Source organism: Coprinopsis cinerea (genome assembly GCF_000182895.1).
Source record: "Coprinopsis cinerea okayama7#130 chromosome 13 map unlocalized cont3.13, whole genome shotgun sequence".
Lineage (NCBI taxonomy): Eukaryota > Fungi > Basidiomycota > Agaricomycetes > Agaricales > Psathyrellaceae > Coprinopsis > Coprinopsis cinerea.
The window spans coordinates 722,028-748,027 of NW_003307532.1; the positions used below are offsets into that span (position 1 = coordinate 722,028).

At 51.8% G+C, this 26,000-nt stretch overlaps 9 protein-coding genes across 9 annotated transcripts; 1 reads left to right on the top strand and 8 right to left on the bottom strand.

Moving 5' to 3' along the window:
* Positions 1 to 49: 49 nt before the first annotated feature.
* On the bottom strand, positions 50 to 2,320 carry CC1G_04763 (hypothetical protein; the record flags this gene model as incomplete). Its single annotated transcript, XM_001838267.2, has 13 exons — positions 2,179 to 2,320; positions 2,032 to 2,128; positions 1,934 to 1,976; positions 1,836 to 1,879; positions 1,562 to 1,780; positions 1,377 to 1,506; positions 1,270 to 1,313; positions 965 to 1,214; positions 882 to 903; positions 692 to 823; positions 523 to 635; positions 396 to 470; positions 50 to 336 (listed from the first exon to the last, which is right to left on the bottom strand). The coding sequence occupies exons 1-13, from the start codon at positions 2,313 to 2,315 to the stop codon at positions 50 to 52; spliced, it is 1,593 nt and encodes a 530-aa protein (XP_001838319.1). The 5' UTR covers positions 2,316 to 2,320.
* A 1,344-nt stretch (positions 2,321 to 3,664) lies between these two features.
* CC1G_04764 (aspartate carbamoyltransferase) lies at positions 3,665 to 10,867 on the bottom strand (the record flags this gene model as incomplete). Its single annotated transcript, XM_001838268.2, has 10 exons — positions 3,665 to 3,700; positions 3,762 to 3,832; positions 3,895 to 4,297; positions 4,356 to 6,215; positions 6,277 to 7,789; positions 7,875 to 8,053; positions 8,104 to 8,393; positions 8,470 to 8,680; positions 8,733 to 10,573; positions 10,633 to 10,867. The coding sequence occupies 10 exons, from the start codon at positions 10,865 to 10,867 to the stop codon at positions 3,665 to 3,667; spliced, it is 6,639 nt and encodes a 2,212-aa protein (XP_001838320.2).
* Positions 10,868 to 11,803: 936 nt separating this feature from the next.
* On the bottom strand, positions 11,804 to 12,290 carry CC1G_15794 (hypothetical protein; the record flags this gene model as incomplete). The annotated part of the gene is made up of 2 exons (XM_002910028.1): positions 11,804 to 12,114; positions 12,146 to 12,290. The coding sequence occupies 2 exons, from the start codon at positions 12,288 to 12,290 to the stop codon at positions 11,804 to 11,806; spliced, it is 456 nt and encodes a 151-aa protein (XP_002910074.1).
* A 490-nt stretch (positions 12,291 to 12,780) lies between these two features.
* Positions 12,781 to 13,610, bottom strand: CC1G_04765 (hypothetical protein). The gene is made up of 5 exons (XM_001838269.2): positions 13,264 to 13,610; positions 13,135 to 13,203; positions 13,011 to 13,071; positions 12,930 to 12,943; positions 12,781 to 12,874 (listed from the first exon to the last, which is right to left on the bottom strand). The coding sequence occupies exons 1-5, from the start codon at positions 13,553 to 13,555 to the stop codon at positions 12,807 to 12,809; spliced, it is 504 nt and encodes a 167-aa protein (XP_001838321.1). The 5' UTR covers positions 13,556 to 13,610; the 3' UTR covers positions 12,781 to 12,806.
* A 902-nt stretch (positions 13,611 to 14,512) lies between these two features.
* CC1G_04766 (hypothetical protein) lies at positions 14,513 to 16,381 on the bottom strand (the record flags this gene model as incomplete). The annotated part of the gene is made up of 10 exons (XM_001838270.2): positions 14,513 to 14,580; positions 14,643 to 14,692; positions 14,763 to 14,867; positions 14,922 to 15,080; positions 15,148 to 15,452; positions 15,513 to 15,563; positions 15,628 to 15,761; positions 15,827 to 15,842; positions 15,898 to 15,972; positions 16,028 to 16,381. 10 exons carry the CDS (start codon positions 16,379 to 16,381, stop codon positions 14,513 to 14,515), a joined length of 1,317 nt encoding a protein of 438 aa, XP_001838322.2.
* Positions 16,382 to 17,049: 668 nt separating this feature from the next.
* Positions 17,050 to 18,259, bottom strand: CC1G_04767 (TAF11; the record flags this gene model as incomplete). The annotated part of the gene is made up of 4 exons (XM_001838271.2): positions 17,050 to 17,626; positions 17,687 to 17,783; positions 17,853 to 17,940; positions 17,991 to 18,259. 4 exons carry the CDS (start codon positions 18,257 to 18,259, stop codon positions 17,484 to 17,486), a joined length of 597 nt encoding a protein of 198 aa, XP_001838323.2. The 3' UTR covers positions 17,050 to 17,483.
* Positions 18,260 to 18,704: 445 nt separating this feature from the next.
* Positions 18,705 to 20,107, bottom strand: CC1G_15795 (hypothetical protein; the record flags this gene model as incomplete). Its single annotated transcript, XM_002910029.1, has 4 exons — positions 18,705 to 18,888; positions 18,949 to 19,645; positions 19,728 to 19,871; positions 19,933 to 20,107. The coding sequence occupies 4 exons, from the start codon at positions 20,105 to 20,107 to the stop codon at positions 18,705 to 18,707; spliced, it is 1,200 nt and encodes a 399-aa protein (XP_002910075.1).
* Positions 20,108 to 21,542: 1,435 nt separating this feature from the next.
* On the top strand, positions 21,543 to 23,744 carry CC1G_04770 (hypothetical protein; the record flags this gene model as incomplete). Its single annotated transcript, XM_001838274.2, has 4 exons — positions 21,543 to 21,657; positions 21,730 to 22,067; positions 22,236 to 23,363; positions 23,421 to 23,744. The coding sequence occupies 4 exons, from the start codon at positions 21,543 to 21,545 to the stop codon at positions 23,742 to 23,744; spliced, it is 1,905 nt and encodes a 634-aa protein (XP_001838326.2).
* A 1,131-nt stretch (positions 23,745 to 24,875) lies between these two features.
* Positions 24,876 to 25,654, bottom strand: CC1G_15796 (hypothetical protein; the record flags this gene model as incomplete). The annotated part of the gene is made up of 4 exons (XM_002910030.1): positions 24,876 to 25,203; positions 25,249 to 25,370; positions 25,475 to 25,505; positions 25,620 to 25,654. 4 exons carry the CDS (start codon positions 25,652 to 25,654, stop codon positions 24,876 to 24,878), a joined length of 516 nt encoding a protein of 171 aa, XP_002910076.1.
* Positions 25,655 to 26,000: the final 346 nt, after the last annotated feature.

Sequence of the window (26,000 nt, forward strand, 5' to 3'; positions counted from 1 at the left end):
GTGAACATTAATTTACTACTGTGTTAAGAAATTGGACCGGACCAATCCTTCAGGCGGCGCTTGCGATGTAAATAAGACCCAAACTTCCTCTTTGGAGGCAGGTAATGAACCCTTTCACAGGCTCTGACTCCAAGCTGGAGATCCCCTTAAACATGGGATCGACTATCTTTCTCGCGTTTGCCCTCTTGAATACGTCAACAGCATCTTCGTCGTTGGGATCCACAATTTGATCCAAGTCCTCAGGCTTGAAAATCGGTGCTGCCGGAGAGAGCAGCTCCGACCCATATCGAGAGGCCACTCTCTCGTGCATTTCGGGATCTACTGGAGCCCAGACATCTGAGGTAGCAAGAGTAATGATCAGCTGCTGCGGTCTATACCCGGGAACGGTGACTAACCTTTGCAGAAATCCAAGGTCTTTTGGAGCTCGCTTTCCGATAAGGTTCGCCCGACGTCAGCTGTACCTTGTATAACTATTGTACTTATCGTCAGACTCGGAGTGGGACGCAGGGGTATTTTACTTACCGGGGCGGATGATGTCGAAAGCTCGGTCGAAGTTGTCTTCATCGACATCCGAAAGGATATCGACGTTCTGACTTCGAATTTGCCGATAGGCGCTCATTACAACCAAGAAGAATCTGTACATTGAGAGTTAGTACGCGGATATCAGTGAGGTACTGTTAGTAGAGGGTACCGAGTATATGCAGCTCCGATCTTGACATGGTGGTACTCCGCTGCCTCTTCCTCGGAGCAATGGCCTCGCACCGAAGCAGCGACGGTAGATGCTGCTGTCAGCCCACCCAAGAGAGCGAGGTGAACACCGGAGCTGGAATGGAGACCAGTCAGGGAAGTTCCGATACACGCATGAGATGATGCGAACTCACGAAAAGAGAGGGTCAATGAAGGCTAGGAAGGCGATGGAGTTAGTCCGGCATAAACTAAAATATGCGCAGAAGACAGGCATTACCGGAAGCGTCTCCAATAATTCTGAATCTGTCTCCAGCGTAGCGCTCTGCCGAATAGCTGTAGTCGGAAGCGGATTTAACATGATTACTGACAAGGGTCGCCGTCCCAAGAAGAGCCTTAAGTCCCGGGACGAGCTCAAGTTGCTGTAGATAATGATCACATAGGGTGTGCTCTCCCGTTGCAGATGCTTCACGAGCTTTCGCCTTCTTCGAGCTGCTGACATCCTGGTCCATGACTACCCCAACGGAGACCTGCAAGAAAGATCTATCAGCTGGAGTCCGAGACGGTAGAAATCGGACTCCTCACAGTTCCGTTATGGAGAGGGATGTACCATGCCCACCCACTCTCATCTGTGGGCGTTAGATAAGTAATTATAAGGCACAGTGGGTCCTCGATGATCCGTAAACTCTTACCAGTGAGTGCTTCGAACCAGGGTGCATTCTCTCGTCGCGTCCCAGGCATATATTTGCCATAGCCCCCTTCCCAGTAGCCCCAACAAGCGATGTTGTGAAGGCTACTATTCATCTTTCGATTGCGCAGGTACTAGGATGGTTGTTAGGTTCGCGCGAATGGGGAAAAATATGTTTGTCGGACTGACCTTCGTGGACATGATTCCATTCCTACCAGACGCGTCGATGAGATAGTCGAAGTGTATCTCACTTCGTTCTCCAGAAGGACGAGTGAACACAGCAGAGTAAGGCCGTGATTTCCCAGAAACATCTTCGAATTTGATCTCGATGACCTTGTGTTCTTCAAGGACGGTAGCACCGGATTCCCCTGCGTGCCTCAGGAGCATCTCATCAAATTCGGAGCGAACCTGTGCGAACCGGGTTCGTTGGCTAGCAGAAATTGGGAGATGGTGAGTTACATACCACGTTCCAGGTGCCTTCGCTGTTATTCTTCAGGAAATCAGTGTCTGGACGGGGAATGTCGGTTATTTTCTTCGGCGCAGCGATGTTGTGATACTTACATCCTTCCTTCTTCCTTTGGTTGAACTTGACGGCTGCCCCAGGCTGACGGTATGTCTGTCAACAGGGGGAACAGGAGGTGAGGCGATAAGATCTATACCTTTGAGCAGAATCCATGGTTGCGAAGTTTTTCATCCAACCCAATGAACTCGAAGAATGAAGTGACGGAGGGAAGCATGCTTTCCCCGATATGATATCTGAACATAGTCAATACAAGATGAGATCATTTTCATAAGCTCGGGCATACCGAGGGAATTTAGTGGCTTCGAGGACAGTGGTCTGGAAGCCTTCTCGTGCAAGTACGGAAGCTGCGTACGCTCCTGCAGGGCCCCCGCCAATGACAAGGACCTGGGTTCTGAGCGATGAAGGAGATGTGCGACCCATCTTGGTGAATGCTGGGGAATGGTTCAAGGGGAAGGCGAGCTACGAAAGTCCCGCTCTTATAGCAAAAATCCCCCTCTAACCTGAATTGTTGGCTTTATCTGGGACACGACAGGGCCGGCGATAACCCCGTCGAGTCTACCGGAATCGGGTGCACAGTCTTCAGTTCACCGCTCATATTTAGCCTCGATGTTTCTGAAGAGCTTGAAGAAAGTTGTGTATCAGTTATTCCCTGTATCGAGTTCTCCGAAAGAACCAGATGAGGCTGGGTCACTGACCTTGCTGGATCCGATTTGTTTGAGAGTAGAATGGAAAATGACGGTGTTCGAAAACGAACCCTGTATACGTATTCTCAATGCTTCAACTCTCTTCGCAGGGAAATTAACCGCTCCAAAAGTCTCTTCATTCTGATTAAACTTACCCGGTCTCTCAACGTGCACTTCGAGGCAGACCATCAAAGAGGCCCCGATCTATCAGGAAATGAGAAGACAGGTCATTCATCCTTCCGGAGGAGGCGGATTGCAGCGCCAGATGGGACTTTCAATTGGAATAGGAACTAGAAGTCACTTATGTCAGTACTGTCAGTACTTCAGACAAGATAAAAGTAGTCATTCAAGCTTCTTAACTGGGTTAGATGCAACGGCTGTGTCGGATGGTAAGATAATAAACGGTGTGGATGAGTAGCCCGATGTTGTGCAAATGCACTGTCCGGCCAGATCGATTGCGAGTTTCTGAGGCGTGAGCGCGGTTCCTTGGATTTTAGAATTCTAGCAATTATCTCCAGAGGGTGCTGAGAACAATGTCCTTGGGAAGACCGACGAGTGGGCTGATCAATTTCCCACTCCTCAATCTGTTTCTCAGAGTCACACTTGCAAGCGCCCAATGGTGTATTACATAAAATCTCGTCCGTGTTCCCCACGACGGCGAAGAGGGTGCGATACCTGGAGCTTACAGTAGTGCCGGTACGAGTCAGCAGTGCTCATCAGCGCCTCGGAGAGTTAAAGGCATGGCCATGATGAAACTAATTCTGATTTTACCAAGAAGTACGTGAATGCGGAGGGTGTAAATCTACCACAGTCCCTCAATGCCAAAAGATAAAGCCAACTATAGATACAAACAGATATGCGATGGTAATGAATGCAACCCAAAAGCGTTTCCAACTTCATAAAACCCTTGAAGTCCCAAAGATCCGGTTTGATATAGGTCATGAAAAACATAAGATAAAAGATGCTAGTTCGCTACACGGTAGTATTATGAGATCTCCGAGTCTAGCGTCGAGTGTCGCGGCCCTCGCAGTCGAAAATTTCAATTTTTTTTAGTCCCACAGCTTGTGGCGCTTCTCCTCACGGACTTCATGCAAGAACGCTTGCCAAAAGGGCCATGCGAATCTGTGAAAAAGATTAGGTTTGAATTAAGTGCCCCTTTCCAACGTAAGGCGTCCACACTTACGAAAAGGCCATAACGCATTTGACGGAAGTAGACGGCACGGCGGGAATCAAAGTCGACTTCGGGGTCGATTTCTGAAGCAAGGATATGTAAGCATTCGAGTCAAGAAGGTGAAAGGGGTGAATCGGTTACTCACCGTTAACCCGAGGCAATGGGTGCATTACAATCATGTCCTCCTTCGCCCGTGAAAGAACGGCGTGATCCACTCGGTACGCATCTTTCACCTGCAACCACTCCGTTTCGCTTTCGAACCTCTCCTTCTGAACCCGGGTGACGTAGAGGACATCGGTATCTGACAGAACCTCATCCAAGGTCTCGCAGATGGTGACCGGGATACCCGCCTTGCGAGCAGCTGAGACAACGCTCGAAGGCATCGCCAGCGAAGGGGGCGAAACAAAGTTGAGTCGGACGGAGTAGTGACACAAGAGCGTCACCAAGCTGTGAACTGTGCGACCATTCTTGAGATCACCCAACAATGTGATCGTGCGTCCGTTGACAGTTCCGAGCTCAGACCTAATGGTGTAGACGTCCAAGAGAGCCTAACAGACAAAGGTCAATATCCCCGAACCATATCTGACAGACGTCAACTAGACATACCTGTGTGGGATGCTCCCCGATTCCGTCACCAGCGTTAATTATCGGCACGGGAGAGAATTTGGCAGCCATCTGCGCGCTTCCTACATCGGGATGACGGAGCACGATGGCATCTCCATAGCAAGCCAGCGTCCGAACAGTGTCTGCCAAGGTCTCGCCCTTCTGGATAGAAGAGGTCTCAGCAGTAATCTGAACCACCTGACCACCGCAGCGTTTCATGGCGGCGTCAAAGGACGAGCTAGTCCTAGTTGACGGTTCATAAAACGCAGTGCATAGCACCTTTCCTTTGAGGATGTCCAAGGTGCCGTTGCGCTCAACCTGGAGCTGCATTTCATGGGCGAGAGCGAAGAGGTCGTACAGATCACGCTGGGTGAATTGCTTGACGGAGAGAATGTGTCGGCGGTGGAATGATGGATGGGGTTGGAGGTGGGTTAATGAATGCGTGCTGACAGGTGGGAGATGTTGCTGCTGCTGAAGCTGAAGCGAAGTCGAAGGTACAGGGCTGGTAACAGAGGCGGTGGAAGTCGCGACAGGAGGAGCAATGATCTCTTGTTCCTTGGCTGGAATAACAGGGGGAAGCGTGAAGGCAGAGATATCCCGACCTTGATGGGAAGCAACCAACGAACCGTCCAAGAAAAGAGTCTGGCCCTGAACGACCACACGGTGGACGAATGCGGAAACAGGCCTCAACTCCAAAGGAGACCAGGCCTCGCTGTGCTTCCTGAATGGTGCCTTTCGGCCAAGAACAACGTCCACGGTCGTCTGGGTCTGATCTGGGATACCGAAAATGGAGACAGGGTTATCGTGCAGACGCTTGCGAATGTCATTAAGGGTCAGGCGACCTTCGACGACCGCTGTCAGCAACAAGGGGAGTGCCTCTTCAGTCCCTGAGAACACGGATCCGGCTTCGCTCGAGGCCTTGGCGAGTTGATACGGAGTAGGGCCAACCGAGAAGGCGTCGATGATATCGAGCTTATCCCAAAGGGCCTTCTGGTCTGCGGCCGATGGAAGAATGGAGGCGCCATCGAACTCGTCCTTGGTAAAGAATAGCGAGAAGATCGAAACGTCGCAGGTCACCTTGAGACCTTTGGCCTTACTCAATGAGATGAGCAAGAGATCGTCGGTGCTCTGGACATTGGTGACGTGGACACTGCAGTTGTTGAGGCTTGCCAAAAGCAGGATGGACGCCAACTCTGCGCCCTTTGCGTCCGTGACCACCGGCTTCTCCACAATCCAGGACGTGAAGTGAGCGGCGACAGCAGAAACGGGTGTCGACGCTGGGACGAACAGACTCTTCACTTCAGCTTGGACCTCTTCATCGATCGCCTCGACGTTGTCCGGAGTGGCCGTGATGCTGAACGCGATGTTGCAATGAGCAGATCCCGCGATCTCTCCACGGACTTGCTCGAGCGTCTGGCGAGTGGTGATGCTACCATCCGCTCCAACAGGAGAGATCAAAGCAGTAGTGAAGCCGCTTCGGATTGAGGCCTCTGTAGCAGCCGCAAGCTCCTTGCTGCCCGGAGTGATCAACTGTGGGACGAACGCAGCGACGTTCACCAAACCAGGGAAGGTATGGGTGTGGTGCGAGCTCTTCGCGTCCACGTTGGACACGTCCAGAGGCAGGTTGCGAATGAGAGCCTCGGCGAGCATCTTGGCGTTCTTGACGTTGGTGATGAGGGGGATCGCAAAGTCAACGGCCATGCGACGAGTCCTGTAGCCCTTGCTAGCGTAGGTGGCGGGACGGCGGTAGTGATTCTTGGACGGCAAGTTGATGTACATGTCGATGAGGTTGTTGGCGAGGTGCTGAGTGAGCGAGTATTCCGACTTTTGCTCTCCACCATCCGATCCGAGGGTCTCGAGATACTAAGAGAAAACGCGAACATTAGCCAAACGTATCAAGAAATATCCATGTACGACTCCTCACCTTGCAAGGAACGTTGTGCTCAGTCAAGAAGTCGGCGGTACCAGAGGTAGCAAAGATGTTGTACCCGGCAGCGCTCAACTTCTGAACCGACGGCAAGATCTCCAGCTTCTCCCTGTAGCTTCCCACCGAGAACAGAATATTCTTCTTGGGAGGGTGGATACCAGTCGAGATCAACGCCTTGAGGTAGGCCTCGTACTTGTCCCTTCCGAAGCACGCTACCTCTCCGGTCGAGGCCATCTCCACACCGAGGACAGGGTCCGCACCCGACAACCTGCTGAAGCTGAACTGCGGCACCTTGACACCCACATAGTCGGAGGGAAGGCCAGGGTCAGGATACGCTTCGACAGGCAAGCCAAGCATAACCTTCGTAGCCATCTCGATGGCATCGATGCCAGTGACCTTCGAGACGAAGGGGAAACTCCTCGCAGCACGAAGGTTGCACTCGATGACCTTGATCTCGTTGTTCTTGGCGATGAACTGAATGTTGTAGGGACCAGTAACATTGAGAGCGTTACCGATCTTCGCCGTGGCCTCTTCGATCTGGCGGACAGTTTGAGGGTCGAGATCTTGAGGAGGGTGAATGAGGGTGGCATCACCGGAATGGACACCGGCGTTCTCGACGTGCTCAGAGATGTAGTGCATCACCATCTTGCCGTCCTTGGCGATAGCGTCCATCTCGATCTCCTTGGCCTGCTCGATGTACTTGGAGATGACGACAGGGTGTTCGCGAGAGACTTCAGCGGCCTGGGTGAGGTAGTTGGCGAGGTCGTCCTTGGTGGAGACGACGTTCATGGCGGCGCCGGAAAGAACGTAAGAAGGTCGGACGAGGACAGGATAGCCGACGGAGTCACAGAAGGCAACAGCGGCCTCGAAGCTCGAGAGCTCCTTCCATTGTGGCTGGTCAACACCGATTTCATCCAACAATCGCGAGAACTTGTATCGATTCTCAGCGGTATCGATCATCTCCGGTGAGGTGCCGTAGATCTTCACGTTCTGGCGGTGGAGAGGAAGAGCGATGTTGTTGGGGGTCTGACCACCCATGGAGAGGATAACACCACGGGAGTGCTCGATCTCGTAGATGTCGAGGATGGTCTCGAGACTGATGTTCTCGAAGTAGAGGCGATCGGCCTCGTCGTAATCGGTACTGACAGTTTCGGGGTTGTAGTTGACCATGACGGTGGGGATGCCTTGGTCACGGAGGGTACGGATTGCACGGACTGCGCACCAATCGAACTCGACGGAGGAACCAATGCGGTAGACACCAGAACCGAGGACCATGATGCCACGGTCTTCGAACTTGATGTCATGCTCGACAGCATTGTAGGTGGTGTAGAGGTAGTTGGTGAAGGCAGGGAACTCGGCGGCGACGGTGTCGATCTGCTTGACGAAGGGGGCGATACCGTTCTCTTGTCGGACACGTCGAACAGCAAGTTCTGTCGAGCTGATGCAAGCGGCGATTTGCCTATCCGAGAAACCGTACTGCTTGCTTCGGCGGAGGAGATCGACACTGAGGCTTGAGATATTGCATGCTCTAGATTAGATGAAAAAGATTGCATTATTAAGGAAGAACTGAGATGGGAATGGAAGAATACACGTACGAGAGCTTCTGCTCAATCTTGAAGATATCATGCAACTTGTTCAAGAACCACTTGTCAATGTTGGTCATCTGCCAAACCTTGTCGACGCTATATCCACGATGGAACGCAGTGGAGATGGCGAAGACGCGCTTATCGGTGGGGTTGACAAGCTCTTCGTCGATATCCTCAACCAAGGCGTTCTAAATTTCCGTCAATATGATGTCACGACATGAACACGGAATAAACTCACCTTCGCGAAGCCCAAGAACTGATCGTCAATAGACCTAATAGCTTTCTGGAACGTCTCCTCGAACGTCCTTCCGATAGCCATGACCTCACCAACACTCTTCATGCTGCTGCTCAACAACCTGCTAACCCTGCTGAACTTCTTCAAGTCCCATCGTGGAATCTTGACAACGACATAGTCCAAGCTGGGCTCGAAGCATGCTGAGGTGACTTTGGTGACAGAGTTCTTGATCTCGTTGAGCGGGATTCCGAGACCCAACTTGGCGGCAATGAAGGCAAGAGGGTAGCCGGTGGCTTTGGAGGCGAGGGCGGACGAGCGTGAGAGACGGGCGTTGACCTAATTGATTATTGATCAGGACAACGATCATACAAATAAAGGACATTCGACTTGCCTCGATAATGCAGTACTCCTGCGAGGTAGGGTTGAGAGCGTACTGGATGTTACATTCACCAACAACACCGAGGTGCCGAATGACGTTGATGGCAGTGGTCCTGAGCATGTTGTAGTCGGCATCGGAGAGGGTTTGAGAAGGAGCGACGACGATGGAGTCTCCGGTATGGATGCCAAGAGGGTCGAAGTTCTGTTTAAGATCGTGAGCAACTCTCTCAGGATGAAAAGAAGGTAAAACTCACCTCCATGTTACAAACAGTGATGCAGTTGTCTCGGCAATCCCGAACAACTTCGTACTCGATCTCCTTCCATCCCTTCATGCTCTTCTCGACCAAGACCTGAGGGCTGGTGGCGAAAGCCTTGTCGCAGAGAGTCTTCAATTGATTCTCATCTTGGGCGAAACCACTGCCCAATCCACCAAGAGCGTATGCAGCACGAACGATGACGGGGAAGCCAATGTTCTTGGCGGCGGCGAGAGCCTCATCATAGTTGGTAGCCGTGCAACTCTCAGCGCACTTCTCGCCGATCTCAGCCATGGCGTCAGCGAACAACTGCCTGTCCTCGGTGGTGATAATAGTTTCGATGGGGGTACCGAGGACCTTGACGCCGAGTTCCTCGAACTCATCCTTGAGCTTGATACCGACGTTCAAAGCGGTTTGTCCACCAAAGGTAACGTAGATACCATCGGGCTTTTCGTACTTGATGATCTTGCGCACGAAATCGGGGGTGACGGGGAGGAAATAGACCTTGTCGGCGAGACCCTTGGAGGTAGCGATGGTGGCGATGTTGGGGTTAACCATGATGGTGTAGATACCCTCCTCCTTGAGGGCCTTGATCGCCTGGGATCCAGAGTAGTCGAATTCTCCAGCTTGACCAATCGACAAACCTCCGGAACCGAGGATGATGACCTTGGAGACGTTGACGCGGGGAACACGCTTCTCGTTGTCTTCCTTCTTGCCACCAGGGAGCTGGAGGGGACCAACGTAGCCAGTGGCCGCAGAGTCTGCGACGTTCTGGATGAAGACGTCGAAGAGGAACTCGGTATCGCGAGGGCCAGGGTTGGACTCGGGATGGAACTGGACGGAGAAGAAGGGCTTGGTCTCGCAGTAGATGCCCTCATTACTTTCATCGTTGGCATTCCTGAAGAGTTCCTTCCAACCAATGGGCAATGTAGATGCGTCAACTTGATAACCGTGGTTCTGGCTGGTAATGTAACAGCGGCCGGAAAGAACGTCCGTGCAAGGGATGTTTTCACCACGGTTACCATACTTCATCTTGGAAGTCTTCGCACCAGCAGCAAGGGAGATGAGCTGATGACCAAGACAGATCCCGAAGATGGGCATGTCGCCCTCCATGGCCTTGCGGATGCGCTCGACGGTAATGGGGACCTTGGTGGGGTCACCTGGACCGTTGGAAACGAAGAGACCGTCATAGGGCTCGGACTCGGCGAGGAAGTCGTAGTCCCAGGGGACAACCTTGAGCTCCACACCGCGGTTGATGAAGCATCGGATCTGATTGAACTTCATTCCAACATCGATGGCGAGAACCCTCAAGGGACGACCGGAGGGGTGGAGGCGAGGGGTGGATGTGGGTGCGTATACCCGAGGGGCAGCGATTGAAACCTGGGCGACGAGGTTTTTCTCGTAAGGGTTGCTGAAGGGAATGTCGATGTATTCTTCTCTCCAAGGGTAGGGAGTGGATGGGACGGATGAGATGAGGGAGGCCTGGGGACGGCTGACTCGAGGGCCGTCGGCTCGAGCAAGGACGCGACCAAGCATGGATCCTTTTTCGCGGATCCTTTTCGTGAGGGCGCGAGTATCGACACCGAAAAGAGCGGGGACACCGTTCTCCTTGAGCCATGCTCCCAAAGAAGAGCTGGCCAGGAAGTGGCTGTAGTCTTCTGTATAGTTTCCGACAATGAGAGCGGCGACGTGGATCCTTGACGATTCAAAGTGTTCGGGGAGGTCGTCCCAGGAGGCTGGGCGTGCTGGGACACCGTAGTTGCCCAAGAGAGGATAGGTGAGGACGAGGATTTGGCCTTCGTACGACGGGTCCGTCAAGGACTCTGTGTATCCAACCATACCTAGACAAAATTTCATCAGATTCGGAACCAAAATTCGCAGAAAAAAAGATGAGACGTACCGGTCTGGAAAACGCATTCGCCAGCAACGCTCTTTCCTTCAGCACCAAAGCTGATACCTCTGTAGGCTGTTCCGTCAGCCAGTTCAAGAACGCCGTCGACGGCGTTGGCATCGTCCTGAACGGGTCCAGTGACGGGTGAGGCAGGGACATGAGCGAACAACGACGGCGAGCGAGAGAGCTCTGGTCGCTGTTGGACGGGCTCAGTGGCCTCTTTTTGGGTAGACGAAGACGACATGGTGGTTAAGGATAGAAAATGGGGCGTAACTCGTCTTCCTCTCCACCCGGATTAGAGAATAATCGAATTCGAGTGGGAGGAAGAGAAGAGAGCCGCTAAGATTAGATCGACAAAATCTTTGCTTTGTTTGTCCCGCCAAATAACGGCCGATCAAAATTCCAATCTCTTCATCTCGACATCGCCACATGGGCAAAACCCAGGGCGCAGGGCGCTTGACGCCGCTGATGACATTGTCCTCACTGGACGAACGTTTACGAGACCCTAACAAAAGAAACGTCGAGTCGAGGAACATGTGGGGTACAACGAAGGTCCGATGAATCAGAGAAGTGAGACCACAGAACGATGAGATACGAAAGAAGCTACAGTTTATCTTGAACTTTGCAAGGAGTTGAAGAAGACCTCGACTGTAGGTCGAACGTGCACCAGGTAGTATAAAGCTAGCTGCAATAGACGGGCTCTTCCATCGAGACTGGGAGCCTTCACAATTGCCCGCAACTTGTAAGTGCGCCACCGCGGTCAATCCAATCCGTTCATTCACCCGCATGACTTGTGCAAAGATGACTCCGATGGCTCTGTCCTGAGCATCACCTGACGGACAGGAAAACAAGGCATAGTGAAAATTCGGCAAATGGTACCATGGTCATTGCTTTCTGTCAGAGGAGCCTTCCCTATCATTAAACCCGCCAGTCATTGGAAACAACCACTGGCGGAGAGTAAAAGCGGCAAGTAAAACATGTGAGGATTTCAACAGACACAGCGATAACGTCACCAAAACCTACTGACCAGAGAGCTAGGGTGAAGGGTACGTGTGGCGCCCCAATCTCTCTTAGTTCGTAGGGCCCACTTGTCGACTATCTGTCGCCTCCCACAGCAGCAAATGTCATATCTCACAAAGGCTGTACGTGTCGGGTTTGCGATGATTACCTTTACGCCTCCTCAAGGTTTTACATAGTTCCACTCGCGCGAGTCCGACGCGAATCGTTCCATGTTTCCGGAAAGATGAGGGAGTTCCTCCAGCGCTTCCTCGATCCATTTTTCTTGTCGAGAGCAGAGGAGGATTGTGAGGAGTTGAGCAATGACTAGGGTTTGGATGAATTGGAGGACAAGCGATTGCCCCTGCTCCTTGTTCACGCCTTCGGGGCCGATGCACTGGTCCAAGGCATCGATGACGACAGATTTATAGTTTTCCAGTGAGGGTATCTTGCGAAAGGGTTCAATGATGAGTTGGTTGGGTTGTATGGGGAGTGCTTTCCGCAGGATAGCGGGGTCAGATGTGACAGAAAGAAGCGCCTAGCATGTCCAGTGCTTCCCATCTCTCAGGGAAGGTTTTGGTGATAGTGGTTTTACCCAAACCGACTGAGCCGTAGAGCCAGAAGACTGAATTCATCTCCTGGCCCGGGGACTGGCTCGCCCACATCTGCATGGTTTGCCCGCCATGTTTCCTTGTTTCTGCGTGACACCTTGGAGGGGGATACCGCTCAGCTTAGTCGTGGGTCGCTCCAGAAGCGGAGAATTGCTCGAGGCACACAAGCGCTGGTGACCATGAGTAGCCACGAATCTACATAGGATGGGAGCAAGCATGTGAGCGTACGATCTAGCCCATTCGAAGAAAGGTCGTTAAACGTGCCGCCATTGATTGAGAGATGGTGAGCCTGTTCAGAGAGGAGCATGTCGTCCGGGCGGAGGTACGAGCAGGATAAGAAACAAGTCAAAGATCGTGAACCCAGGGATAAGCTGTGTGAACAAATGTACTCAGTGATGTAAAGGTAGTTTCGGTGCACGTATGCGGAATGGCGCCAACCAGGTCTGGATTCCGCTAACAAGGTACCATCCATTGAACATTTTCTGGCGCAGGGCTTTGAGGCGTTCTTTATCCAAGAGGGCAGCAGGCCTCTCCATAAGCACTCGCGAGCTTCAGAAGCTTAACAAGTTCGTGGATTCAAATAGCATCGTTCTCTACAAGTTTTCCACAGATAATGTACTTGTTCGAGAAATGTTCAATCCAACCTAGAAGAATCGAACGTAAGCACAACGAAGCAATCCTACCCATACAAGTACATACCCTTCATATTCTCACTGTGCGCAAACGAACGGAGACCATGTCAGCGGGGCATTTAAACCCATATCAAAAGGTGCAACTTACATTTCATCGGGCTTCAAGTCCTCCAACTTGTCCAGAGGTTGATCGACTGGGGTAAGCATCTCTGCATAACGAGGAAACACGTCAGTTTACTCAGGGCCGTGAATAGGGGGAATACGGTACGCACCAAGGTCGAACGACTGCTTCGCCATGCCTCTCGACGCATCCCTTCCAGCGAAGTTGCCATACATTCCATCTATACATTCAAGGCAATTGGATCAGTTGAGATGCGCCTTTGAGGCAGGTGAATACGCACTTGGTCCATAGAAATTCCTTCCAGCCGTCACATCGAATACAATTCCATTAATCGCCAACAATATTCTTCCTCCGTCCTTTCCATTGAACGGCTCCAGCGTCTTCGGCGTAAATGTCTTGAACAGCACCGTCGGAGGATGAGACTTGGGCATCCAAGAGTACCCAGCCTTGAATTCCGTTGGGATTGAAGTTGGTTTGGAGATTGGGGGAAAGATGATTCGTTGGACAGAGTACAGAATGTAGAGCATGAGCGCCGTGTTAACGGGCGTCCCTAGGTCCAGTGACAGTCCCATTTTTGACTTATACGTAGCCGTTGAGAACTTGAATCTGCTAGGTGCAAGGTCCTGGTGGTGGCCAAAACGAAACCTGGTGCCGCGTGAGTGACACGGTTGGCCTCATCCCGGCGTCGTCGGCCCGCTCAACGGCTCTGTTTGTTTGTTTTGGGCGCTTGTGCACCTCTGCTTTCTGAATCTCGTCAGATCTCGTCTTGTGTTGGCGTGCATATTATGCTAGATGGTCCATAAAAAGACTGGTCAATTAACGGAAACCGAAGCAATTGACTCACAGTTTCTTCGCATCGCATCGAAAGACCCTTGCCGAAATGCTTATCCTTTATCGCACCCACAGATCGATCGCGAACTGGAAGGAGGGGGACACTATCGACGCGTTCATGAATCAGGTGTGTGTTCTTTTCTCTCTTTTCGGGGCTTCTTCATAGCACGGGCCTTATTGGGATGGTTACGCAGATTGGAGGCTCTATTTGTCCACCCTAGTCTCCAGAGCGATATATTTACTAGTACATTGCAAGGACGGTGATGCTCTTAACGGGAAACCGAACTGGACGTTTAACAGAAAAAGCTATAGGTATCGAGGGCTAACTTTAATTCCAGGTGAGCGGCTGCCAAGCACCTGTGCGCCGGAGTTCTGGAGTTTCATCATCATGAATTGGTCCAAATCTCGGAACGACGACGGAGATGGTAAGACTGTGCATCTAATAGCGCTGGCTCTAGCAACGCCTCAGTATAATAGGGTTAGAATTACACTTTTTCTCAGTCACGGATTTCCAGGCAAGCAGCCAATTTCCTTTTTAGGGCGCGTCCTTTCCTCTTTCGGGAGAGGTTGCATGGGTGCTTACAGAGATAGGCGCAGGCCTGCCAGGGTTCGGAAGTCCCTTAAGGACGATGTCACCTTAACGAAAGTGGACTGAAAGAAAAAGTGATAAGTCGTCATTATAATACACAGATTCATCTTCAGCGTAGCTTGGGCATCGGGCACCCCTGAAGTCTTGCTGCTTCGCGTACAACCTCTTCATTCGCCGCTGTGAACAAGAGAGCAGGTTGAGTGATGCGAGTTACATAGAGCCAGGCACCGGAAACATACTCTTCTCCAGGTGCAAAGGACCCAACTCTTCCAATCGATAACCACCGCTCCTAAGGCTGAACATCAAAGTGGCACTATGAGTTCCTACTAATCACACTGTGTGTCGCGAGATAAACCCACCTTGGGGAAGGCATAGCGGAGTAGTATCCCAATGCAACGAGCAGTCGGTCACGGATATACCCCAGTCCACTTGATTCAGGTTTGTACCACGGTCGTGAGCGATACCTATTGACAACAGTAAGAAAATAAGAATCTTGAAATGGTGAGGGAAGCACGTACACGTTGGGATGAGATGGAGCTGACAGGTCCCTTGGAAGGTCCAAGTTAACTGGGAAGGAGGGGCTTATCCTTGGGAGGCAGAACCAGCGCTGCACAAACCCGCTGGTGTGCAAGACTGCCGATGTGAAGGCATGGAGGTACCACGGCTGGGACGGTTGCCTATCAAATCAGCAAGCCATTCATCATGATCAGCCGTGTCCCCTCTGAAGTAAAACAAGCCACACACATCATAGCAACCCTCACCCTCTCCTCCACCAAACACACCGTAATCCTCTCCACGAACGTCCTCAAGCCCAACACATTCGGGACACCCTCAACCAGCTCACCCGTCGTAAGCTTCGCAACTTGGTGATTGGACTTGGCTGGGACCATGTACTCTTGCTCGTATGCTTGCGACCACGCCATAAGGTCCTCTAGTGTTTCAGGGATGTCGTGGATACCCATCCGACGTCCTATTTCGGACCAAAAGATAAAGTAGGATTGGGACTCCATAGGTGAGAGGGCACGCCAGCCGTAGCGCTTCGCCCATAGCTAGGGGGAAGGAGTGAAGATGATTAGTGAGAGCAGGGAGATGGAGGAATGGTGCCGTACGATAGGTTCAATGATGAAAAGAGAGAGGGTATAAAGATAATCATCATTGGACTGTTCAATTTGCAAAGGCGTTGTGTCAGTAGCGTTAGATGAAATGAGGAGATGCAGGTCTAACAATGTTGTAGCGTGAATGTAGGTAATTCACCCTCGACAGAGCAATCATTGCTCTCGGGTCTTCTGCGGGGGTCTTCTCATCTGGTTTGAAAGTGAGGTCATGAAACCCGTTTATGGGGCATCCGACCCAAGTGGCTGGGGGTGTTCATCCCGTGTCAGCTCCGACGTTTGACGGGTGACAGTGGCGAATGAATACCGACAAATAAGTATCTCAGTCTGTAGGCGAAGGATTCAGCAAGCTTACTCAATGATAAAACAGAGCCAGACTTACATCCGCGTATCGCTTCGCAACGTTCTCCTTTGAACCCAACTCCCTCGTCGCATACAACAATTTTGAAATCGAAGGCTACCATGAAACCAAATCAGTATGTTTTCATTCCAAGAATAGAGCTGGAACCCACAATAGCATAGGTCTTGAACAAAGCGAATGCCAGAGCCGAATTCAACAACTTTGGCATGTCATAGGTTGACGAAACCAGCATAACCCTCCTCGCTTCCTCCGGTGTCAAATTCCACTTCCCCGTCTTCGCATCATAGCGCGAGTGGTACTGTCGGTGAATGGCGTTGTACCGTCTCCATCGAAGAGCTCGGACGAATCCAAGGTAGGCGACAATAGCGACGGCGACAGTGGTGGTAGTCTTCCTTGTTGAAGCAAGGCCGTCAAGTCGGCGTATGAGGTCGAGGATGCTGGGTGTGACCGTGTCTTGCAGAGTAGAAAGGAAGATGGTCGCAGTTGACGTGAGTTGGCTTGCCATTGCTCAGGAATCCGCAGAGATCAAGACGCGTAGGATCCTGTAGTACAGTGAGTGAAATCGGGAACTAAACCAGGTAGGGGGATCCCTTGGTGAGACCAGGGGGAAAGCGACGTTTTCGCTGGCCATTTATCAGTGAAGGGATCCGACGTTTAAATATAAAGTCTCAGTTGCGAAACACGATGTCCGTCCCTGGATATGGAGCATGGAATTTTCCGTGCTGCCATTGGCCAAGATGAAGGGCAGGACCATAAACACGGGGGCGTCACACCAGTAAGGGGGTATCAGCTGACCGATGGTCGTGCTACTTGGTCCGTGTCTTGTCCAAGTGGGTGTTCATGGGGCCACGGTGACGCGCCACGGCCGCCTGGAGCGCGTACTAAGCAGCACCATTGCACCCGTCGTCCTTCTTGGACTGTGGTGTCGGCGAACTGTGGAGAAGGCCTCAAAGCGTCGTGAACAGAAATGACGTTTGAACGAAGGGACGCGTAGATCACGACGAAAAAGATTAGCGGGGACGATAAGGATGCATGATGGCCGTGAGATGAGAGCAAGAACCCCCGAATAAACGCCTTCCACGACCCTGTAATTCGCCTGCCCAAAATGAATTATAATGGGCGCTGGTCGTAGAATGAAATGACGAAGATGGCATGAAGGATAGCTGTGGAATTGATGCTTGCTTGAGCAACTAAGGAATTGAATTGGCGATACACTGAAGACATTGGTCCGTGCGATACACGAGGATGTATCGTGACCCCACAGTGTGAGATCGTGCTACCATGGGTATGGATTACAGGAAGGGTCCTTGAAGCGTGGCTTGGTGGTTTGCGGCTGCGAAAGTGAAATGATGTTCATGAGCCTTGCACAAAACAACAGGAATGTGCGGGAGGCTGGAAGGCCCGAGAGTGGGTTGCAATCCATTATCGCGATGAGAGCCGGGGTTTTGAAACGAACTTGAGCGCTAACCGGTTGGACGAGCGTGGCGATTTGTCGACACTGGCAGAATCGTGAAGCTGCCGAGGATCAAATGGTAGCGTCCAAAGAATTGTCGGCCGCAAGCAACCGGGTAGCGGGGTGTAGGATGGAGCCGAGGGTAACTGCGCCTCTATCGAACAAAGAGCTTCTTCGATCGCAATGGACGAGCGGCACCCACTCGTCCGGTTTCTTCCTGGTACATGCGGTACGCCTCTCGTAGATGGTCTGGAGAAAGTGGACCAGTTTCTCCTCGACGTGCTTGTACCTGGCGGGCTATTCACGCATTCCAATCAGACAACCACCTTCAAAAGTCCAAGACAGGGATAGACTCACCCTTTTCGACCATCTCGCCAACAAACACCTTTGAGAAACCAGCGATTATCTGTGCTACAGGCTGCGACACCTGCTGTCCTAGCGTCTGTTGAATGACCTGTGATCACAACGGAAGTGGTCAGAATGTATCCGGCACTGGGCCCAAGTTAAAGCATGTAACTCGAACCTTTCGGACAGCTTGCTTGGGCAACAAATGTCGTCTGTACGCTTCGAACCGGTCATATTGCTCAGGCGTAAAGTTGTCCATTAGGACTCTACACAGTCGCCGTTAGTAGCCACTCATCCTCAACTCATTAAGACTCACTTCAAATTGTCCTTTGACTGCGTCTGAAACGACATTTGAGCAGAGTAGTCGTCGTCTGCCATGGCGGGCAGTAAATCATCCTCGCCATCGGCCTCTTCCTCCTGTTTCGCCACTACCGTCGAACCTGGTGGAACCAGTAATGTCGAGAGGTCCGGCGGTGCGCCTGGTGCGCCTGGTGCGACTAGGGGGATCTGACCAGGCGGTGGTAGCTGCTGGGGAGCCGAGGCCTGTTGCTGTGAGCTTTCAGTTGGCGCCGGTGTTCCTGCCATTATCGTCGAGTCGTCGTCGCTGTTTGAGTCAATGAGCAAGCGTCACAGGCCAGTGCGAGGTGAATCTCATCCCTGTGCCGATGCGGCATGAGAGATGATTCCCACGTTTGGGAAAGCGGACCGAGGTTCCAAACACGGATAGCGTTCTCGAGTCTCCAGAGCCCAGAGGCTTTTTTCTGGTGGAATGCAATGATTCACAGGGTACGAAAGCTACATGAAAAACCAAGTTACAGAATAGTACACTAGAACAAAATCGGAATGAGTATGCTGAGAGAAATAAGTATAAGTACGAGTCCTTGGAAGGTATCCCTGAAGTGAGATATGTAAAGCGATACATTCGTCATTAAACCAGTCGTCATGCAACCGCACCGTCGCCCAGTCCCGCATCCTCACCTTGAACATGATGTCAATGTGAGTACAGACCTGAATTAACTTCGTGAAGCAACTAGGGATGCCCCATGTACCCGTTAGCACTGGGTGGTGCCAGTGGTGGTCCGTAAGACCTCTGGCCATTCGCCGGAGGTCCGAAGTTATACACCGTCCTTCCCTCACCAGGACTCGTGAGTGCCTCGTGTCTTGGTTGTTCATATCGTGGTGGTGGAGGCTTGATGAGTTTGTCGGCTTCATCACTGTCAATGAGCGATAAGCAATGCTAACCATAATATGCCGCAAATCGAACTTGAACATACCCGTATTGCTTTCTCAAGAACACATCCAACGCTCCCTCCTTCAACTCTTTCTCCTTCACCATTTCCTCAGTGAGCACACTAAGCTCCGCCAGTAGCCCTTCATGCTGCTCCACCACATAAGAGTACCGCGCCTTCATCAAGAGATACATCACCATGGCCGGCGACCTCCCTAGCACCAGTCCCGTTTCAGGATTGTAGTGTTGCTGTAAATGGGGAGGAAGTTCGGACGGTGAGATCATCTCTTCAACATCATCGTCCAAAACGATAGGCGACTGCCGCATGAACGAAACGCCCCCATTATTGATAACCATCGTCCTGTAATTGTTCATCTGCTCCGCTTCCTGCCGCTGCTGCTGCTGTTGCTGGTGGTGCAACTGGTGTTGCCTCCTCGTCCTCGTCGAAGCTGGCGGAGGAGCCTCTACAAACGGTGTGGGCACTTCGTCCTCTGGTAGCGGGGGTTTGTGCATGATGATGGTAGGTTCGATTTTGAATGTGTTGAAAGTTCCTGTGTTGGCTGTGGACGGGCCGCCCGTCGAGGACGGCGTACCGCCGCCATCCACAGAAACTGCATCGTCCCCGGGTTGATTCCGTTTACGTTTCCGTGGGCCCCCTCGGCCAGGAAGGGGTGGAGAAATGTTGTGTTGTTGCCGCATGTGCTTAGCTAGGGCGTCCGAACGCGTGAACGACTTGTCGCACTCTGAAGCCATTTCCAGTTAAAATCCGGCCAAGAAACAGACATCAATTGGCCTCGTCATCGTAGCAGAGTTTAATGGACTGACCTGGTAACGAACAAATGAACGGCTTCTCCCCTGTATGGGATCGTAAATGCGAAACCAGCGCGAACCTCGAGGTTTGGGGCATGCTCTTGCGTGGGCAATCTGCCCATTCGCAGGTGTAACCAGACTTTTGGTTGTTAACGTGATCTGCAAAAGGTATCATCTGTTTTAGTCACCTTGGACATTTCGAAGTGTTCGCAATACACACCATTGTGAATATGGTCTACCAGTGCAGTCAAGTCTGTGAACGGCTTCCCGCAATCGTCCCACTCGCATGGTGTGGCTTCATCGATGCTGATCTCTTCCGTCCTGGCCGGCGTTTGTGCCCTTGAGGGTCCTTCGAGTGGCTGGGACGGGCCCTCTGGTGGCGGCGGACTGGTCATCGTGGTCGCGGTCTAAGGACGCTTGACACGACCAAGCCCCGTTCAGGGACCACCGACGTCGGTCATTGCACCGCCACCGTCGGTCCGGTGCCTACTTAAAACGGAATCAATTTGCTCCGATTTGGAAGGCGCTCGTCCAAACTGTATTATGGTCCTCGACCTATCGCAAGTCGACTGGAAAGTAAGTACATGGTGTGTGTCTAAAGTCGGGACTAGTCCGCATAGATTTCTGAATTATCTATCATTTCAAAAAGGAACATCACATTTCATCCCATCTTCTCCGACGTCTCTTCAGTACAATCACTATCAGCCCGGGCTTCATCATCATGATCCTTGCGGGCGTCAGTGCACATGCTTATAAACTGTATTGTTGGTGCTCTGGTATCTGTGGTCCTGTGTACAGTCGAGTCAAGGCCGTCCGTCGTATGGCGACTTGGGGGAGCCTGACCTTCCAGCGAGAATTGGGATTGTTGGCTTCCGCCTGACTCAGAACCTCGCTGGAAGTCATACGATCCTTGAACTGACTTCCCCGTGGGTATATATCCGAGCCTCTAGACAAAGCAATAATGTAAAGCTTCGCCAACTGGCGCATTTCAACAGGCGCTCACAAAAGCGCCCACAGGACGTCCGAGCCTGTAAAATTGCAATTGGAAGCGTCTAAGTATTGTTCCGATGCAATAGGTATACATACTAATGGTGTTTATTGTAATATGATATGCGGGCTTTGTCTGGCTTTAGGCAACGATCCATGGCTATTCGATGAGTGTTCAACATGTACTTAGAGCTTGAATTCACGGCCCGGGAATTATCTACTGCTGATGGCTGAGATCCAATTTTCGGCTTCACGCCGACAGTTACACATTGTGTTGGCCAATTACCACCACGGCGACGACGGCGTTTCATGGATTTCGCCCTTTTTCAATGCGCTCTCGTAGGTGATTCCTTCGTGTTCTTGTCGATGAAAGACTCAATTCAGGGTCAGCTTTTTTGCTTCAGACGAGGGATCTCCTTATGACGCCGTCGCCAGTAGCCCAGATTCCAGGAATCTTCCAGTTCAAACAACGACATGCGACTTCATTATCTCAATTGGAGGGAAAACAGGCCTGAGGAACGTGTAGCGGGTCTAGTTTAGGCATCTTTGAGCTCGAGATCTGGAGAACATGAAACACGGGGCCCCAATTAAGGGACTCTCGTCTTTATCCTCCCCAAGCACGTGTGGATGTCATGGTAGTTTGGGTCTCTTCTGCTAAACTTGCAGTTTCGTCATTATAGGCTATAGCCCACGCGTTGGCCCCGGGGATTAATGGAACTTTCAGCCGCGACTCTTTTCGTATGACGATATCGTCGGCTGGTTGTACCTGATGTCCATGATTCAGATACAAAAGAGCCTCGTCTCTCATCGTCGATATCGTCACAACCTCCACCACCTCCGGCGATGGCATTCAAAGGAGCCTCGCAGTGCAGCGTCACCGACTCAGAAATCAACGTCCTCAGTCGCGGAAGCGTCCAAGTCAACTATCGCAAGAACGTTCTCCACAATCATACCAGTGGTGTGTTCTCAATCGATGGCCGGCGGATCTTTCCTTCTAACGACATTTGGACGTTGTATGCTGGTTTGACAGTCGTTCAAGACCCTCTTACCAACCTTCTCGATTCCTGCAAGTTGGAGGCAACACACGAGTCTGCGAGCGCTGCACGCGAGCCCAAGTGTATAGCAGGAACACGCGACGAGGTTATCACCGATGTCCTGAAGTGGGCCGTCAACCCCTATTCGAAGCGTATGCTGTACTTCCATGGTCCCGCCGGAGCGGGAAAGACCTGCATCCAGCGAGAAGTGGCAGATCGCCTTCACGAAAAGAACGCGCTCGGAGGTTCCTACTTCTTCTCGTCGCGCGGGCTGGATGAAGGGCGTCCGGTGGTCGCAACACTTGTGTACCAGGTCATGGAATTGGTCCCGGCGGTGAGACCTTTCGTCACTCAAGCCCTCTCTTGCACCCCCGGAATCTTCTCCAAATCCCCGAAGGTTCAAGTACAGCGACTACTCTTGGGGCCCTTGCGGCATCTAGCGCAACAGTTTCCGGACGAATTACGTTCTCCGATTGTGTTACTCATCGATGGCTTTGACCAGTGTCATTTGGAGGATCGAGAGAACCTCCTCACGATCCTTCCCGTCCTCATAACCGACAAACGTATCCCGTTTCGCGTTATCATTTCAACTCGACCTGAACGTGACATACGGGTGGCGTTTGAGGGGGAGCCGTTGAAGCCCCTCACCCGTACGATACGATTGGGCGATTACGATGGCACTCCCGACATTGGCGAATACCTACAGGTCGGATTTGCAGGAATTCGCGCGACACACCCTTGGCGGAGTTCCATTCCCCGACGGTGGCCACCAGCGAAAGATCTCGAGTACTTGGTCTTCAAGTCATCCTCCCAGTTCATCATCGCCTCCACGGTCATCAAGTACGTCGCCAAATCGGACAACGATCCCGTCGAGTCGCTTCGAAGAATTCTCTATCATCCAGCCATCCATTCCAACAAAGAGAACCCCTTCGAATTCGTCGACAATCTGTACACAGCGATCCTTCAGGCTTCGAATCCAACTGCGCTCACCAAACGTCTCTTGCACGTTATCATGGTCGCTGAAGCGCCGACTTCAAGCCCCCGAAATGAGTCTTTCACGCTTCACGACTTCCTTGGTTTACGACAGGGTGCGGCAGATGCCGCTTTGTGCGACCTGCACTCCCTTGTCAATGTTCCAGACCAACCATCAGGCTGCAATGCGCCTCCTATCCCTCGATTCTATCACAAAAGCCTCGAGGATTATCTATCAACACCTGCTCGCTGCGGAGATCTATACCAATCTCGAAAGAGGACAAACACGTACCTCGCCGAGCGCTGCGTGCATCATCTGGAGGAGTGGGGACGTGGTGATAAGGTTCGCAATTCATCCTTGGTCGCATACTCACGGGAATTCTGGGAGGTGTACACACAGCGGGCGTTGCCTCCCCCGCCCCCTCCGGGAAAGACTCGGAAGCGCAGGCGCCATACCGCAGAGAACAATAGCTCGGATTATACTGTCAGGCCTTCGTCTCGACCTCTGGCCTCCCTCCCACCTGCCCTGAAATCCTTCGACCCGACTCTGATTGTGCACCATACCTTCGTCCACCCTCCACGGCTGTACGATCCTTTCCGACCTTCTTTCGCTCTTCAGGGCCTCCTCGATACTCGAAAGGCTGTGCATCACAGCTTGGTGAGTTATGCTATGTCCAGTTGACCTTGTGCTAACTTTGAATCCTCAATGATACAGTGCACCAGCTCCTCGTGTTCAGCCCTCTGTGCCAAGCTTCTCCAAATCGAAGGAGCCCTGCCTGCAATCGTCTCGTTCTTCTCGAGCGTCAAACTGTCGGCTACGGTCGCTGAACGTGTGGCGCTCCTTCCGCAGCTGGATGAATTACTTCAGCCCAAGCCGAAGGAAACGTTGGAGGTCTTCTCAGAGGAAGAGAGCTCTTCTCCAGTGGATTCGGGGTCCACTTCCGACGAGACCATAGCGCAAGTTCTGAAGAAACCTGCGAAGCGCAAGCGCAGCTCCCACATGTTGCAATTCAAGAAATTGAAGATTGGGTCGAAGTGATTACTACAGATCCCCCTCCATATCGTGTGCTCTTTATGTTTGCTGTTCCTTCCGTTCTCGTTTATTATGTGCCTATTTTTCCTTCTTATTCTTATTTCTTATTTCTTAATATTCCCTTATGCTGATCGTTATGTCGACATGCCTGTTCGTGCTCGTTCTGGCAGGGACCTACTGTCTCGTATGGCTTTTGTAAACTACTTTCCTCCCACTTTATACCATACAAGTCTTATGTGTGTTTAACTCGCGGCGGTGCCCATTACGGGTGTCGCTGGTGTGATTGGCATTCGGCTTGACACGCAGGTCCTTCAGAGTTATGGATCCCTGGTATGGGGCCTGCTGTCGTTGTCGCAGTAGTAGCTCTGCGTGTTCAGAACCTCCGGCATCTGACACTCTTCCAAGTACGTTGCCAATTTACCTATCTTCTTCGTGTTAATCAAGAATAAGCCAAACACGAGGATGTGGGATGTGGGTACCTGTGCACCCACGGCCTCCGATAGTAGCTTACCCTTGTGCCCGCGCTCAAGTTCTCTGATATTTAATTTAACTGCAATGGGTTCTCAGGCTGGTCCCAGTGGCAATTTCCCTCTTTTCATTTCCTACCTCGTCAATTACCTGGATTGAGCCTGACACTTCGGAAGCCTCTCGGGAGGTGGATGGAAAGAACCTCAACGGGTGCTGTTCCGCGTGCGTGTGGGGATGATGGGCGCTTATTTAAATCATGATCTGGCCCAGATGGTCGAACGCCCGCACCTTCTGAATACCGTCCTCCCACGTATATTACTTTCCACATAGTCGTGTATTCGTCTTGTAGAACAACAGGAGGGTAGGGCATAGGGGAAAGGGGAAGAATAATTTGACCGGGCTGCACGGGTCAGCGTTGTGGGTGAGGGTTCCATCATCATCGAGTTCGGGGACTCGGAAGACGATCGTCGAAGCTATGGAATACAAGGACACAGTTTATGACCTGGAAACGACATGTCCTGCAGAGTCTGGAATCAGGATAGGTTGTGTTGATAACGCAGTACGTCCCCCAGCGACACTGCCTGGAAGGAGGTAAACCATATATGGTGAATATGCAATGAGACCGGCTGTATGCTGGCCAGACCGAGCGTACAACGAGGGCGGTAAGCTTCAGAATGCATGCATGCGCAGAGGAGTCGATGGTTGTACTTTGAATGCACGGCCGGTCCTGGATGAGCAGTCGAACATACGGGCTTGCAGCCCGCTTTTGCTAGTGCTCCCTCCTGTACCGTCCAGACGAACCACTACTGACGGCACCGCAGATGACTCGGGGACAGCACAGTTGACACTGAAAAGATTTTTTGTCGACCTCGCGAACTCCATCCGAACTTGGCTCTCCGAAGGATATCGATTCCCATTCGAGCAGCTTTTGGCCTTCCCAGCCGCTAGGTTCTTCCGGACGTGACTGGTTATAATCGCTGGACTCTGAACCCTCCCTCTAGGGAAGAAAAGAGTGTTAAGACCCCGTTTTATGATTCCACACCTCATTCCGGGGGTCTTCAACCCTGGTGCACTAGCCTGCATGTCGTCGTCTAATTGTTCAAGTGGAGGGAGCTTGCCTATTTTTTCTGTCTGGGGAATCTGGAATTGAAGTGTCACATACGACTGTAGAGCCGAGAACGAGTCAATTGAATAGCGATATCGATGAGGCAATGACGGACGGCGTTCGATGACCTGTCTTGACAGATTTCATGATAGGTTGGACCCACACGCAGCAGTGTATAGCTTGATGAAGCCTGCCTGAGGGCCCTTCTTTAGACTCTGGATTTGGACTCGTTCGTGCGTCTAGCTCTGGAGAATTGTCAACAACGAATTCAATGAATGAATGGATTCGTGATAATCGGAATTACTTACCTCACTTGACTACCAGCTGGTATCCTTGTGGGCATCTTGAACAGAGAACCGGGAAGAGACATGGCTCGTAGATTGATAATACTGCATACTGGCAGCAAAGAGCCCATTTTCCTCGACGGTCGACTGGTGAAATATCGCGAGTAAGAGCTGAAAACTGACCGAAGGAATGTTTCCTTCCTTCTGAGTGGACTGACGTCGCAAGTTGCTCACGAGAATTCCGTGGGCTGAGATCTAACAGACCCCGGGAAGGAAAACCGCGCTGTTGACAGGAAGGACGCACCGCTTCTTGTTTTTCTTGTTTCCTTCCCCCTCCTGTTTCAACACGTTATTTCCCTATATGTCACTTTTATTGTCGCCCAAAGCAACAATGTGTTCCCTGGT